The sequence below is a fragment of the Catharus ustulatus genome, chromosome Z (assembly GCF_009819885.2).
Source record: "Catharus ustulatus isolate bCatUst1 chromosome Z, bCatUst1.pri.v2, whole genome shotgun sequence".
NCBI classification, from domain to species: domain Eukaryota; kingdom Metazoa; phylum Chordata; class Aves; order Passeriformes; family Turdidae; genus Catharus; species Catharus ustulatus.
This window is the reverse complement of record NC_046262.2, coordinates 37737144-37753758: the sequence shown is the minus strand read 5'-3', so window position 1 is coordinate 37753758 and position 16615 is coordinate 37737144. Positions and strand designations below refer to the sequence as shown.

General features: G+C 37.7%; 1 protein-coding gene across 1 annotated transcript in view; it reads left to right on the top strand.

The window, feature by feature from the left end:
• RASEF (RAS and EF-hand domain containing) overlaps nucleotides 1-15560 on the top strand; it is a 34913-nt gene extending 19353 nt beyond the window's left edge. The window contains exons 9-17 of the mRNA XM_033086392.1: nucleotides 638-729; nucleotides 5050-5284; nucleotides 6293-6430; nucleotides 6516-6663; nucleotides 7569-7650; nucleotides 8145-8259; nucleotides 9125-9244; nucleotides 10735-10811; nucleotides 11874-15560. Of these exons, the coding sequence (XP_032942283.1) occupies nucleotides 638-729; nucleotides 5050-5284; nucleotides 6293-6430; nucleotides 6516-6663; nucleotides 7569-7650; nucleotides 8145-8259; nucleotides 9125-9244; nucleotides 10735-10811; nucleotides 11874-11982 (1116 nt within the window). The 3' untranslated portion in view covers nucleotides 11983-15560. The remainder of the gene's footprint in view (nucleotides 1-637; nucleotides 730-5049; nucleotides 5285-6292; nucleotides 6431-6515; nucleotides 6664-7568; nucleotides 7651-8144; nucleotides 8260-9124; nucleotides 9245-10734; nucleotides 10812-11873) is intronic.
• Nucleotides 15561-16615: the final 1055 nt, after the last annotated feature.

The window sequence follows — 16615 nt, the reverse complement described above, 5'->3', positions numbered from 1 at the left end:
AACTACCAGAGATTCTCTACAGATGCAACAATGGATACTATTTCCTACTCTCATACCTAGAAATATAAATGAGCATATTACAGAGAAGACAGAAAGAGCTGTTTCCAGTGGATAAATGTATGGAGGCACAGCAGAATGTACAAAATACTTTGTCATATGCTATTGGTCGAGACATTTCCTTCACTATCTCTATCAAGAACTAGGAGGTAGCTCTCCTGAAACCAGCTCAGTTAGTGGGAGTTCCTTAATTTTTTTGTCTTAGTAGTCAGCATACTTTCCAAAGTAGGCAACTTTTCAAAACTTAGCATTTCAGAGTCTTCAGGTGTAGTCAGTGAAATCATCCTCTTTGAAATTCTTTTGTGGTTGAACGTGTCTTGTAGTATAGTCAGTATACAGGCAGTGGTGGAGCCTAAATGCTATAGGTAATAGTCCTTCTGACCCTCAGTCTTATATAAAGTACGAAGTTTAACTAAATGTGAGTAGCTAAATATATATATGTGTGTGTATAATATAAAGAAACATATGTTAAATACATCCAATATGTAATTTTAATGATGCACATTTTTTTCATAACAAATCTAGATACTTCCTCTGTGTTCATCCAAGTTATAATGCATTTATTATGTATCTGTTGCAGCGGTTAGCAAATACCTCACCAGGAAGTACCATTTCTAGAAGCAGTCTTAAATTTAATGGTGAACATTCTCCTTTAAACCCACGGTATGACAGGTAAGCCAGGCTTGCTTTTGTTAATTTAAAAGTGGCTTGTCTTAGAAGAGCAGATTACTGTTGAGTGAGAGAGAATAGTTCTGTCTGATTTAGAAGTAGTATGTGACCATAGCACATGATCCAAAAATATATTGAGGTCAATAGGAATCTTCCCAATTAGTTCAGATGACTCAGGATAACCATCTTCAGTGGAAACCATAAACTTATGGAGAGTTCAGACAGCCTCTTGTATGGTCTTGGCTTCTTTTGATTCTTGTTTGATTCTCAGTCTGTCTCCAAGAAAGTAGGGCCTTTTTTAGCCTTACTCAGTACTTGAACGTAAAACCCAAAATGTTTTTCCCATATAATAATTGCTACAAATGTGGGCCTGATTCTTAAAAATAATAAGCCACTTCACACTGACATGCAAGAGTAGTGAATGCACTTGGATATTAATGGGATAAGAGTACAAAACCAGTAAGTTATCTAACTGCAATTAGATGGTCAGAGGTCTTATTTTTGTACCTACTGGGTGCAGATAATTGATCAGAAATTCCTCTCATCATTTCAGAGACTCACTGAAGACTGTGGGTGTTGGAGGCAGCCCTGAGTGCTGTCAATCATGCTTTGCTTTCACAGTGGATTTATTAAACAGTTAGGTCAGTCAGCAAAAATGTGTGTCCTTACTCAATTGATGGATTATTTTGTCTTCTTTTTCTTTCAGTAGTGTTCCAAACCATAAAGAGATCTCTAATAGAGGTCTTGGTAGTCTGTGTTTTATATTTTGTGAGAAAGAAAAAGATCTTGGATGGGAATAAAATTGACTTTTGCTTTACACTTCTAATATCCCCATTCGTTCAGTAATGTCTTTCTTATTCTGTTGTCTCCATGTGAGATGTGTTTGCTGGTTGTAAAGTTTTGGTTGTCACAAGCTGTATCCTTTTTATGAATGCACATAAACCCAATTCCCTAATGTTGGACCCTCAGCAAATTTTTAGAGGCATCCACTCTAAGTTGTGTATTAAATTCAGTAATTTTCTCAGGTAGTAACTAAAACCTCTTTGGAGGCTTAGTTATCTTGTTCTCTTTGAATATTTATTCAAAGAGAATAAATATGTGGTAGGTGGTGCCTACCACATGATGCAATCCTTGCATTTCCACAAAAGTCAGAAATACAAGCAACTTTAGAGGAAATTTTATGTGGTAGGCGTAAAGCTTAATATGTGTGACTTGATAGTATCAAAAGATAGAAAGAGGTGTGAATGTCCCAAAACCTGTTTGTTTTCAGTACTTTGTCTCCTGACATAAGATCAGCCTTTAGAGTTTTGTATACTAACATATTTTAAGCAATTTGTTCTAAAAGATATGATTTTTATTTTTTTTAATCTGTAAGATTCATCTTGGTCTAACTTGCTTTAAGCATATATGAAATTCCCAGCATTGAATTCATGGTTCAGTGAAGTTGAAGATTGCCTACTAAGGCAATGCTTGACAAGCTTAACTTTGTTATAACATGTACTCTTCCTCAGCATTTCAATGATTTGATATAGGCTAGTAGGTGCGTGAATGCAAAGACCATGTATGCTTTTACATCCTGTAGCAAAGATGGTGTGCATTAATATGATTATTCATTTGCCTGAAGGGGTGTTAATTAGATGGTTCTGGATGTTACCGCATGGGACAGCAATGCCACTGTCACCCCCATCTGGCCAGTTGCAGGGGGAAATTCAACTCAGTAACAACTTCATGGTGATTTTCTCTAGTGTACTTTGCTGTGGTGTGCCATCACAGGGGAGCCCCTCTGGGAGCAAGCTGTTATTACAAGGATTGATGCTGAACTTGTCTGGTTTAACAGTTCTGTGCATCATATCCATTCCCAGCAGGGCTAAGCCAGACCCTCTCTTCTCTGCTATGACTTGGAGACCTTTACTGCCTCACTTTAGTTGATGTCTGTCCCTATCTTGTTGAAGGAGCATGATAATGATTGTAGCCATTGCAACCTTTTATAGAAGACTGTTTTTTTCCTAAGATTCACTCTATTAACCTTCCTTTTCTGTGTTTTTATTTACATAAATATAACCTTTTTTTTTCTGTGTAAGCCATATTGGCATTGCAGCATTCATTAAAATATTTTTATATATTACAAGTATATATCCAGAATGGAAAAAAAAAAAAGACTTAAAAAAAAAAAGACTTTTGAAGGAAAGTTAAGGAAAAAAGAGAGGAATTCTGTGTAAAAGTTTAGGTTTTGCATAGCCTAACAAACTGTAAGAAAATTTTTCAGTGACGTCTTTCACCATTACTGATCTTCTGAACTTGGCTACTACTTCTGTTTTTATAGCTGTTTCTTACTGGCGTGTGTGCCTCTGAGCAAGTGCATTCATATAAATGAGATACAGTATGTCAAAGTTATGAGTTAGAATAGGTCAAAATTAGTTAAAACATTGTATGTATTTTTCTTCGTCTGATGTCTTCATAGTACATCACTTTCTGAATGTTTTTTAAATAGGTTTTTTAAAATTAACAAATACAGTAATTTCACGACTATAAGGCGTACCCTTTTGACTAAAATTTCCCCCCGACCCCAGAAGTGTGCCTTATACTCTGGTGCACCTTATATGATGTACAAAGTTGTGACATTTGCCACCCCGGAAGTGTGAGCCATGAGCCGTCGGGGGGAGCCGGCAGTGCCACGGCAGCCAGGTGGAGGTGGGCCCGGGGGCCCATGGCTGCCAGGCTGGGGGGGGCCTGGGGGCCTGCGGCACCACCCCTGTTGGGTTTGGGCGGGCCAGGGGGCCAATGGCTGCCGGGTGGGGGCGGGGCCTCTGCCAGCAACCACACGGGGGGAGCTGAGGGCAGAGCCTCACTGCAAAAAAAAGTGTGCCTTATAGTCCAGTGCGCCTTATATGATCTACAAAGTTGTGAATTTTGCCGACTCCCGGGGGCTGCGCCTTATAGTCCGGTGCACCTTATGGTTATGAAATTACTGTAGTCAAAATTACTGAGATTTGGAAAGTCATCAACAGTAAAGTAGATTACAGTAATTTCACGACTATAAGGCGCACCCTTTTGACTAAAATTTTCCCCAGAACCCAGAAGTGTGCCTTGTAGTCCGGTGCACCTTATCTGATGGACAAAGTTAAAAAAATTTACCTACCCGGAAGTGAGAGCTGCGAGCCACAGGGGGAGCTGGCAGGGCCGTGACTGCCAGGTGGAGGCAGGGCAGAGCAGCGGCGGGCATGCCCCGGCCCTGTGGAGGCGGAGCCGCCCCTCCAGAGGCACACCCGGGCCCCGTGGAGGCAGAACCGGCCCTCCAGAGGCACGCCCGGGCCCCGTGCAGGCAGAGCCGCCCCTCCAGAGGCACACCCGGGCCCCGTGGAGGCAGAGCCACCCCTACACAGGCACCTCCCGGCCCCGTGCAGGCGGGACGACCCCTACACAGGCACCCCCTCGCCCCGTGCAGGCAGAGCCTCCCTACACAGGCACGCCCCAGCCCCGTGCAGGCAGCATGGCCCCTACACAGGCACCCCCCGGCCCCGTCCAGGCGGCATCGCCCCTACACAGGCACCCCCCGGCCCCATGCAGGCAGGACGGCCCCGTGCAGGCAGCCCCTGGCCCCATGCAGGCGGCACGGCCGCTCTAGAGGCAACCCCCGGCCCCGTGCAGGCAGCACGGCCCTTCTAGAGGCACCCCCCGGCCCCATGCAGGCGGCACGGCCCCTACACAGGCACCCCCCGGCCCCATGCAGGCGGCACGGCCCCTACACAGGCACCCCCTGGCCCCGTGCAGCAGCACAGCCCCTACACAGGCACCCCCCGGCCCCGTGCAGGCGGCACGGAGGGGCGACAGCCATAGCCCGGCCCCGGAGAGGCAGCACGGAGGGGTGGCGGCCATGCCCCCGCCCCGCCGGATACAGGCGGGCCCGAGGGCCAATGGCTGCCGGGTTGAGGCGGAGCCTCGGCCAGCAACCGCGCGGAGGGAGCTGGGGGTGGTGCCTCACTGCAAAAAAAAAGTGCACCCTATAGTCCGGTGCGCCTTATCTGATCTACAAAGTTGCGAATTTTGCCGACTCCCGGGGGGTACGCCTTATAGTCCGGTGCGCCTTATGGTCGTGAAATTACTGTAAATAATTTAATCTGACCGTCCCAAGACATATGATTGAGAAAGAAAGTCTTTTTAAAGGCAAGACAGGGATTGACATATGTCTTAAACTTAATATTGGTATTTCTGGTAATTGGCTATTCCAGAAGGGCTCAGATTTTGTTGGGAAGAGCGAGTATTTATTATTGGAATTTATTACATGGAATAATTTATTCTTTCCTTTCCAATGTTTTCTTGTAGGTCATCTCATTCGTCTTGTGTTGATGAGGATTATGATTCTTTAGCCCTTTGTGATCCAATGCAAAGAATGAGCTGTGAAGTTGACAGCTTACCTGAGAGCTGTTTTGACAGTGGTTTGTCTACCCTGAGAGATTCAAATGAGTATGATTCTGAAGTGGAATATAGGCATCAAAGGATTTTTCAAAGGTCACAGTATATGCAAGAAGGCTTTGGTGGTGATGCTTCTGATACAGATGTAAGTGCCAAATTTACTCCTTCCCTGAGGAAGGCCTTTGATTGGAGACAAAATTGTTTTTTAAATAGAATGGATCTTCGTCCACAGGCCAGTTAAAAGTAAATATTTTGGACATTAACATTTAAATTAGTGAATTTTTTTTTGAGAATGTATAAATAGTTCTCGTTTAGTTTTTACATTTTTTGATAAATTTTTGAGGTAATAACTTCATTTTTGAAGTTTGTGATTTTTGAAGGTTGTTAAACTGTGTGCAGAAAGGAGTTCATTTTCTAAAGACAGAAAAAAGCAGATAGACCTAAAGTAAGTTTCCATTCTCTTCCTCTTACTGTGCTGTGGTGAAAAAAGCGCACATGAGATAGAATACTGTTAGTACACACACTGAGTTAAAGGCTGTCTTGGAGAATTAAAAAATCAGGTGTTACTGTGTCAGTTTTATTGTTAGTAATAATGAAAGAGTTACATAGGGCTACATAGCCAAAACAGTAGCAAGCACAGTAGAATGTTGTTGGTTTTTGTTTTTTTTTTTTTTTAAGGTAAATAATTTTCTGTGCATTTAGTAGACATTAATCTCTGGAGACTTTGCTGTTAATAATGTTGATTACAGCTGTGCTCGACTTAATATAGTTTAAGTAATAATAGCCTGGAGAGTAATGTGTTTGGAGAAATTCTTAATGTTTGCAAAATAAGCTTTAAAATAATGTATTGTCACAATTGTTTATTGTGACTATGTTTTAAGCTGAAATTTTCATATAGAAATAATTTTGTTTTTTAGAGTACTGAAAGAATGGATGCTGAACAATAGAAATGTTGAAAGACAAAATGTAGATAATAGTAAAGAGCAAAAATTAATGAGAACAGAGTAATCACATTATTTAGATTATAATTGTACAGCTGTATCTGGTCATTTATCTCTGTTTAATCCAAACTGTTAAAATGTTTAAATCAGTTTTGCTGTTTCTTTCCAAAAAAGCATGCTTTTCTCACCAGAGAACTAACTCATACTTTCAGGTTCCAGAGATCAGGGATGAAGAGACGTACAGTCCTCCTAACAGCACAACAGTTTTAGACTGGAAGCCCTCACGACCCGTTAGTCGAAGCAGCTCAGTTGCTTCAACAAGGAAGCACATATCTGCTCTCACCCCTCAGGTAACCAGTTCTTCAGGGTAAAATGGAAAAGAATTATACAGAGTTTTACTTTGAGTTGTTATAGAGGGATTCTTTTTATTTTCAGTCAGATGCAACTGAATGCACTCCAAAATACCCCAGTTCAGAGAAGGCTTACAAGATTGTTCTTGCTGGAGATGCAGCAGTGGGAAAATCCAGTTTTCTTATGAGACTTTGCAAGAATGAATTTCAAGGCAATACCAGTGCAACTCTGGGTATAGTTGGTGTTCTTCTTAAAGTATTGAAGTGAATATCATTGATACTTTGCAGTGAAGTGGGTGAACAGCTTGTCATAGTGTGCTAGGGTGTCCTGGATATGCACACACAGGTTCTCACATGGGCTGTGAGATCTAACTAAGTACTAAAGCTTAGTAATAACAGCTGTTTGTAGTAGACAATATGGTACTGGTCTAATTTTGTTTTTCTTTACAAAACCTCTTTCTGAACAATACAAAGCACCAGAGAAGGAATGTCAGTGTAAGGAACTTTCAGTGTGTGTATGAACTCTTCTGCAATTTTCATTGCTTTGCATTGCTTTCTTGTTTTCTCAATGCTTCCCTCTTTTCTTAATATTTCATACTGTCCTTTGATGTCTTTCCTACTATTTTTTGTTACGATTTCTTCAAAGTCTTATTGAAGCTTTGGTTTAAATATAGCTAGAAGGAATTCTGACTGACTTCTTGTTTGTATTAGTATAGTTGTCAGCCAATAAACTTAAGATTTACTTTGTCTTTCTGAATTTTGTCTTTCAGTCGAATCATACCTATGTGTTTGTTTTATTGCCTCTTCTCAGGATTTTTGTTATCATTTATCTTCCTAGGTATTTGAAACCAATTTTTTTACAAAACATTTTCTCTTCTTTGATAAAAGTGTTTAGCAAAATAAAGCAAGAGATCTTAGTTTTTGTTCAGAATGCAATTTGTATTAATTCTGGGAAAAGACAAATACAGTCAGGGGATTATTAGAGTTCAGAATTATGTGCATGACTGAAATCTCATAACCTATTAAAAAGAGATTAATTTTGGTAAAACTGTTGTATATAGCCCCTACCTTTTAATTTTCTGTCTTTTTTAAAGATTGTTGATGGGTTTTTTTAGACTATGCACATGATTCTTTTCAGGTGTGGATTTTCAAATGAAAAGACTAATTGTTGATGGAGAACCTACAGTGTTACAGCTGTGGGACACAGCTGGGCAGGAGAGGTTAGTGATCCTCTGCACTTACCTGATTTGAATTCCTTTGTTTGTGAAAGTCATGTACCTTTTTTCATCTAGCTGAAAAAAACCATTTATTGTATGGTCCATACGTAAATGTCTGTAAACAGACACAATTTTTCTCTGCTGAGACCTCAAGACAGGTGAAATGTTTGTGTTACCTTCGGTGATGCTTGAGGTAATATTTTCTCACCATAGAGAGAAATAGTTGAGGCACAATTTGAGACTAAACTATCTGTAATAGATACATTGTAGATTGTTTTGATATACAAAATATTGATTGTTGTTTTGGACAAAATCCCATTGATCTTTAAGCAGCATTTGTAGACCTGCATGAGCAGTTTTCAAGAATTCATTGTATTGTATAAAGAGAATTGTACTCAGTAGTGAAATTAAATAATGCTGTGTTCTTAATGATGTTGAACTGAACTATTTTTTGATAATGTGGCCTTATGCAAATATTTTCTTTTTTTTTCGGATAGATTTAGAAGTATTGCTAAGTCATACTTCAGAAGAGCAGATGGTGTCTTACTACTATACGATGTAACATGTGAAAAAAGCTTTATTAATGTGAGAGAATGGGTGGATATGATAGAGGTAAGAACCTTACATATATACAGCTTAGAAGCTATGTTTCACTGCATTGCTAGCCTTATTATTTATAAAATTATATTAGATGTAAAATGTGCAGTAATTATCCAGACTACAGGCCGTCATAGAAATAAAACTTACGTGGAAGTCCTAAATGTATCCTGACATACTCAGTTAGAATTTAATCTGATACATCTTTTTGTGTTAAAGGATGTTGTACACTGACACTCTTCTTGTTCACTTCCTTTTGAATTGGATGTGGCAACACATTTCAGATATCTTCTTGTGGATGGCTTGAATATTCCTTGGAATTTTTGCATTTTAAAACAATACATTAGATTCTGTAAATTATCTATAGATCAAGTGAAATTTTCAGTATTTCTTTCTACTGTACTTCTTGGTTTTTTAATTTGAATGTGAATTTACATTTAGTTCAAGGGGTTTTTCTCTTGTGCTGGAGACGCTTAGTAGGAGGGAAAGTGGCAAGCAAAATGCTTAAGTCATCTTATGTGAAAGCATTTTGTTTAAGCCATGGTATAGGAGTTGGTTACTTTTCCCTTAGTAATTTTTTTCATGCAGCATTATAGATGCAGTAACCAATTCCGTTAGATTAACTTAACTCTTTAAATTCCTTTTTGGGAAACAAGATTTATGGGAATAGAAGCCTATCTTTACAGGCTGATAGTTAAGGTGACTGCTTACGTTTTGAGTAGTTTATAAAAGATTCTCAGCTTAGCTTTCATAATTAGCCAATTTTTTTCTACTAGTGTGCAGAACTTTCTGGAAATGAAGTTGGTATGACCTGGTGCTGTTAGCCACTTCTTTGTATTCTGAGTGTTCTAGCAATAAGGAAATAAAATTCTCTTTACAGGATGCAACTCATGAGAATATTCCAATTATGATGGTGGGAAACAAGGCAGATCTCCGTCAAGATGTTACAGAACAAGGGCAAAAGTGCGTGCCTATAAACTATGGAGAAAAGCTGGCTATGGTAAGGTCCAAGTGCGCCACATTAGTATAAAATGGTTTTAGGAATTTTAATCTGAAAACCATGCAAGAAACTAGTAAACAAAATACGGTAATTTCACGACTATGAGGTGCACCCTTTTGACTAAAATTTTGATAGAAACCTGGAAGTGCGCCTTATAATCCAGTGCGTCTTATATATGGACAAAGTTCGGAAATTTGCCAACCCGGAAGTATGAGCCGCGAGCCGAACCGGCAGATCTGAGCCCCGGCAGCTGTGGGAGCTGAGCTGCGAGCTGTGGGGCCGTGCCAACCAGTGCCTGGGCCAGGCAGGAGTGCCGGGGCATGCAGCACGGGGAGGGCGTCTGGGGCTACGTTTAAAGGCTATGCTGATATGTGAGAAACGTTTGCAAATTGAGTACCTGCCAGTAAACCCGTGATCACGCAATTCCATTACTAATTCGTTACTTTTTTGCGTGCGGATCCTCACTGAAAAAAACCCGGTGCGTCTTATAGTCTGGTGCGCCTTATATATGGACAAAGTTCGGAAATTTACCAACACCTGGAAGAGCGCTTTATACTCCGGTGTGCCTTATAGTTGTGAAATTGCTGTACTTTTCTGCTCATTTGTCCAAGTCAAGTAATGAGGATTCATGGATACTTTGTGTTAAACTATGGTGTTTTGATGGTGTTTGGTGGGTTAAATAACTTCTCTGTGTCTGCTGAGCTGAACTTCATTATTGACTGTGAAAGACTTCTCAGTCTTTTTTGTAAAAGCATGGATGGATGGAAGACTGAGTTTTTCTGCTGCCGAGTAGAAGTTGCCAGTTCAAATAGGAGGCACACTATTGATTGATTTGTGTCTGTCCAGATTTTGTGTGGAGTGTTTTCATCTTCAAGACACTCTTTTGTATTTCTGCCACATGTACAGAAAGAAAAAGGAATTCTGTGCTGTAAATAGAAGTGTGGACAAGGGTTTTTGCATGTATTTATATGGGGTAAAAGAGATGTACAAGTCTTGTATTTCTAGAATAATAGGAAGAGTCTTAAGGGTCTTCAGTGGCTGAGTGCTTGCACAATTGATTTTACTGGGGCAGATACCATGTCTCTTACTTGTGGAGTGATTTTTTTTGTTAACCTGCGCTAACCATCTGCTGTAGTTATAGTAGCTGGCAAGTTAGATTAAGTAACCTGTCCTGGCAACTTTCTTACTAGATTGCAGTCTTGTGGACAAGATGGAGTTTGGGCATTAAGCTTATAATATGGCTTTTACTCCGTTTTTAAATTCAGACTATAGTGATTATAAACCAGAAATAATTAAAAAAACAATTACTGTTGTATTTCACAGTACTTAAGAGAATGGATTGGACTATGAAGAGCACTCAAAGAAGTCCTGTTCATTTAAATGTATTGTCATTCTTTGTGTTATTCAGGAAACAGTTTGTAGTTAAATGTTCCCATTCACATGGGAATATTCTCAGATCAGTTAGTTTAACATTTTATTTTTACTCACAGACTTATAATGCGCTATTCTGTGAAACAAGTGCTAAAGATGGGTCTAATATTGTGGAAGCAGTTCTTCATCTTGCTCGGTAAGTAACTGTGTTTCTATTTTCACCTAAGTACATCTGAGTATATTTTATAAAAACTACATTGTGTGGAAATATACATAGGAAGATACAAACATGGTTTTAAACTTGTACCCATGATAAAAAAAAAAAAGTACTCTGTTAAATCATTATAGGTGAGTGCAAGGTGGGATATATTCTCAGTTTAATGAAGTCACATTTTTGCTTGAAAATGTTAAAAAGCTCTTTTAGTAATTAATATTTAAACCAGGACTCAGTTAGAGAGCCCGCAATTTTAAGACCTGTTTGCTGAATGAATTGTAATTTTAATTGTACATGGGTTTATTTTCTTAACTCTTTCATAATTTATTTTTAAATGTAATAATTCTATGTTTAATTATTTTTTAATTTTTCACATATATTGATATATATTCAGTTTTGTTACTGACCAGTCTAATTACACATATTTTCTTTGATGTCTCCTTCTCTAAATTATTTACAAGTTAGAAATTTTGTTAATGTTTATTTAGCACCCTTGTGTTTCTATGATAGTATGTGAGCCAAATATTACAATTGTACTACCTTTTCAAACCATTTTTGGTTAAAGTACGATTTTGAAAGGCTACTGGTCTGTAATCCATAATCAGTCATATGTGCACATCTTTTAAGTCTGCATTTCTAAAAAACATCCATGCATTTTTTTCTATGAAAGTTAATTTATACTTGAAACTGAAGTTATTTGGTTTTATACTTAGAGCTACGAACTTACTCTTTTTATATGGTAAAATACAGAAGCAAAAAAAACTTCTCAGAAGAAAACTGAAGATAAATGAGAACATGGGGGAGTTATTAGACATTTTAAAAATTACATTTTTATCACTATGAATTGCATGGAAACATCAATATGATTCCCATATTGGAAACCTGTGAGACTTGTCGATTCTGTGCAAATTTACACTGTATTAGCCATACAGTAGATAGTGATGAACTCTGCAACATGTAGTGGAAAAAATAGAAGAGTGAGCACGAATAGAAATACATTAATTGAGCGCAATTTTTTGTTTTTTGGGTTTTTTTTTTTTACAGTGAGGTGCGAAAACGAAGTGATAATCAAGATGACACAAGATCAATAACCAGCCTGGCTGGGACACCTGTCAAAAAGTCAGCACTCACAAAAAACTGTTGCAATGTTTAAATGACAGATAATTTTCCTGAGCTAAATAACCTGTATATTTTTAAAAACTCCAAGCCAACAACCAAGCTGAAATATTTCAGAAGTATTTTCTTTTTATTATGGATTTATACATTTGTATATTTAGAAGCTACACATAATGTTCAAAATCCAGACTCTACTTTCTATTAATTCAAATTTGTGAAATTATTTCATCCCATAGACTCAGCTTTCACCTTTCTTAAGGAGTATAATTGAGTGCAATGAGCTCAAAATCAATGCTACAATAGTCACTGCTTACAATATTGTAATATATATTGTTGTGTCTACCTGCATGTTTCTTTATGGCATCAGTATTTCTTATATACTTAGTAATATCCAATATCAGTCACAGATAAAGAAAAAATTACAGCTTCAGTTAATTTAATCTCTTTTTGATGATGTCTGCTTATCTAGTTTTTTACCGTCTTAAGTATATGTTGGTGAAACATTTCTTTGGAAAACTCCAAACTATTAAGGGTTGCCTAGGTCCAAGTAATCCCTAAGTTTAGGGGAACCAGAATGGTCTTTGTCAGGAGAAGACAGTGGCAGGTGTATGGTGTTTTGTTGTAGATCTTCAAAAGTTGCCTAATTAGAATGTATTTTGAGTGTTGGGGTCTGACTAAGAACTGAGAAGTAGACACTACGTCTGATCCTACACAGCTCAGAGGTGTAAGAGACAGTCAATTTATCTGGACTGTTACAGTTCAAAATTCCAGAGAGAATGTAACACCTGTGATATGTGGGATTGCTGAAATGAGTTATGATTCAATACCTATCTTCTTGTTTAGGCTAGATCAATCTGCCTGTTTAGGCTTATTTTTACTACAGAGCAATAGGAGTTGTACTTTTTCTCTCATTTTTTCAAGTATCTTTTGTTCAGTCAGTAATTTAAGGATTGTAATAGTACATAGGAGTATGATTTAATTGATTTTATAATGCATCTGTATAAGTTTTAAATCAACAGGTGAAAGAATTGCTGCACATGCACAAACATTTGTATAAATTTTTCATTAGAAGAGAATCCTGGAATGAGCAGCAGTCACCTTAATGAGAGTACCTTCACCTGATTTTAGACACATTCTGAGAAACTTAGCAAGGGGTGGTAGCTTTAGGTGTCAGAATCTCTAAATACTGAGTTATTATTGCTTAAAATCATTCCCAAGAGTTCCATAGGGTAGTAAAAAACTATGGGCATTTACACAGTTAGCAGTCAAAATCCAGTTCTTAACTTTCACTGGTTTTGATCAAAATACGATAGGACCTTTTCAGAGCCAGTAAACTGTTGTCTCCTCTGTTTCCATTAATAAAACATCTCCATGCTGAAGCCTAGTTCAGTAAATCAAGCTTGGATAAAGTTTTATCAACTGATGGAAAACCCATGTGACTAGCAGCTGTTTGCTGCATTTTATCAGCACTAGATGTGAGCACTGTATGGCCTGTACTGGATTATCTCTTGTATAAAATGTAGGGGTCTGAGAAACAGGATGATTCATAATTTGCAAAAAATGAAAAAGGAAAAGTGGTGTCTTTAGGCATCCTTTCCAACCTGTAATCAGAGCAGCTAATCCTTGGGTAATTATTAGCAATTTTTTTTTTTAACAGGAGAGAGAAATCTAATGCCAGAATAAATAAGACATTTTATTTCACTTTATAACAGTGCAGGGTTAAGGTTAGGGTTAGGTTTGAAGACAAAACATATTTGGTGAGGGATTTTTGAAGTACTGGAAGAATCTTCACATGCTACCTAATTCCATGCAGGAGATTTCAGGGTTGTAGCATCTTCCCACACAGCAGTACAGGAGGCCTCAGAACAGTAGTTCTGAGACTCATCTGAAGCAGGTGGCAGAGAATGCAGAACACTCAGATGTATCAGGAATATGCCTAATCACATACATAATGTTTGCTGTTAACCCTGTATTATTTTAAAAAATATAAATACAGCTTCAGTTAGCTTCTTAGAGGAGAAAAGTCGAATTTAAATGACTGCATTGATGAGGGCCTCTTCTGTGTTCTTTGTGTGAACCCTTCCCTCTGTCCATATGAGTGAAATAGAAGTAAAATTAATTTGGGATGTGTTTGAAATAGGGAGAAGAGAGGAAGATGACACAGTGCTTGGTTTGTCAAGTGTGAGCCTTCAACATGTAGGTATTTGCATTTCCTCAGGATAGGATCATGATTACACGCTGTTACTTACATTCCAAAATGTTTCTCCTTCAGTGTTGTTAATGTGGAGAACCTGGAATGGGAGTGTTCTGAGTCTGTGTCCTGTGCTGCTGTTTTTTAGCAGCTCTGTGGTCTTGGTCTGCAGTAAATGAGGTGCAATGTTTGCCTAAACATTACTGGCACACCTGCATGAGCAAAGTGTTTTGGCTGGATACAGAGAATCACATAAAGTCATTTATAGGAAGGATTTCTGTAAATGGTTTTGTCCAACCTTCCAAGGACCCAAGCAGAGATGGACTTTCCGCAGCCCTAGATTTGGTTATCTGTGGGGTTTGGGTAGCCAGCCTGTGAAAATACCTCAAGATAGAGGTACTACCACCACTCTGGGCAACATGTTCTTATACTTGTCCTCCTTTTCTGGATAAACATTTCTCTTCATGTCCAACTTCAGTTCCCCAAATGACTACAAATTTATAACAGTTTTGCCCCATTATGTCCTCTCCTGCTTTGAACAAGAATTTGACTACAATCTTGGTGACTTCCCTTTCAGTATTTGTAGATATCCCTTGACCTTCTCTCCACCAGTGTAACAACATCAGGAGTATCTCTTGCAAAGTATCTCTGGGTTCCACATCCCAGAATTAGTGGCATGTGTGCATGTGTAGTAATTACTTTCATATCTAATTTTTTACTATACAGAGGTTGCCATGTGAATTTCCATGTTTGTAGAGAGGCTGGTTGGAGGATGTGAGTTCAGGTGCCTTCACACCAGTTTTTCCCTCTCTGCCAGCCACTGATGTTTTGGTTACTTTTGTTTTTCATTTATTTTAATAGCCAAAATCTATCTTATGTTATTCAGCCAAATTATGTAGCCGGAATTAATTTATTAAGTTCTGTAATTTTTTGTGTTATGTAAAGCAACTGTAATTTGAAACAGTGTTGTTTTCTAAATAAGATTCAGGGTAGAAGGTTGTTAGCTCTTAATGAAGTTTTACCTTCGAGTAAATTTATGATCAATGTCTAGATGACTGAAAAAGCACTATTAAATGGGGATATAGCTATAGCTCAGTTGAAACTTGTTTTAGAAATCCTGTGATGGTAAATCCATCATGTCCTGAATGTTCACATAATACCATGTTGAATTCATGTTAAAGCAAAACAACTTAGAAAAATATTTAAATCTAGAAATTAAAGCATGTATTTATATATGGAAATAATGAATGCATAAATTTTTCTGTTGTTTTACTTTAAAAAGTTACCTTGTCTTCAACCTAAAAGGTAAAATGCAAACATCGGACATGGTTGCACTATTGTCCTTTGAATGTTTTTATGTTTTTTTTCAGTACATAAGAACTATTCATTTAATTGCACAAATTTATTTTTTTAGTTAGTGGAAGTATTCCCTTAATACATGTATTTATTTGAAAAGGAAAGGTCTTTTATGTTTTTCCTCATGATCTGTAAATAAATTATTTTTACTCAGTTGACATGGAAACATTATTTTTTCCTGTATTTTTAACCCTTTTTAATTGTAATTTATTACACATTTCTGAGGCAATAATTTCTGTGACACTCTCCAAATATGTTTTGATCATGTAAATTCTTGTTACCAGTTTATGCCTGTCTAGCATATTTTAGTGACTTAATAAGACAAACTTATGCTTGTAAGGTCTGTTATGGCCTTAAATGACTTAAGTATTTTTCTGTATGACTACTTTTGTATTGACTAGAAAATCCTCTGTTAGGAAAAAAAAATTAGTTATAATTCTTATAAGACGCTAAATAGTCGATTAAGGAAAATTTCTGTGGGCCACCCTCCAAGGAACATCATTTAGCTGTGCATACATGCAGATTTCCAAATAAGCTAATAGGTTCTGTGCTAGTGCAGGCAATCCACATATATATCCTTTTAAAGTGGTTTTCTATTTTTTCCCCTATCCACTGCTATACAGCAATGGTAGGGTAGCATTTTAGGTAAAAATACTGCAGTCAAGGATCCCCAATTCATAAAACAAATGGAAACATATATTCATGTCAGGGTACTTTATTATGTTATAAAAAATATTTTCAAGATGTTTCTGTGTTAGATAATTATAAAAATGGACCAATATCTCATGTGCAGTTCCAATGGCCTTTACCACTACCTCTACCAGATTTGATACAGCGTATAGTTCTCTCTAACCCTGTCTGGGCTACTATAGATTAGAGAAACTTTTTAGAGTACCAGTTATTTTATTATTTATCTTCCTCTGTATTATTGTCTGTCCTAATCCTTTCTTATTGGTATGCTTAGGACTAGTAATATCAATATTCATCATTATTAATTTTTTTAAACGATCTCTTATTTTGAGAAAACTTCCTGTAAAAGAAAATCTGACTCAATATTTAAAATGTTACTGAGTTTGTACAAAAAAGTCCTTTCTCTACAATTCTGCTCCTTGAGTTATGGCTT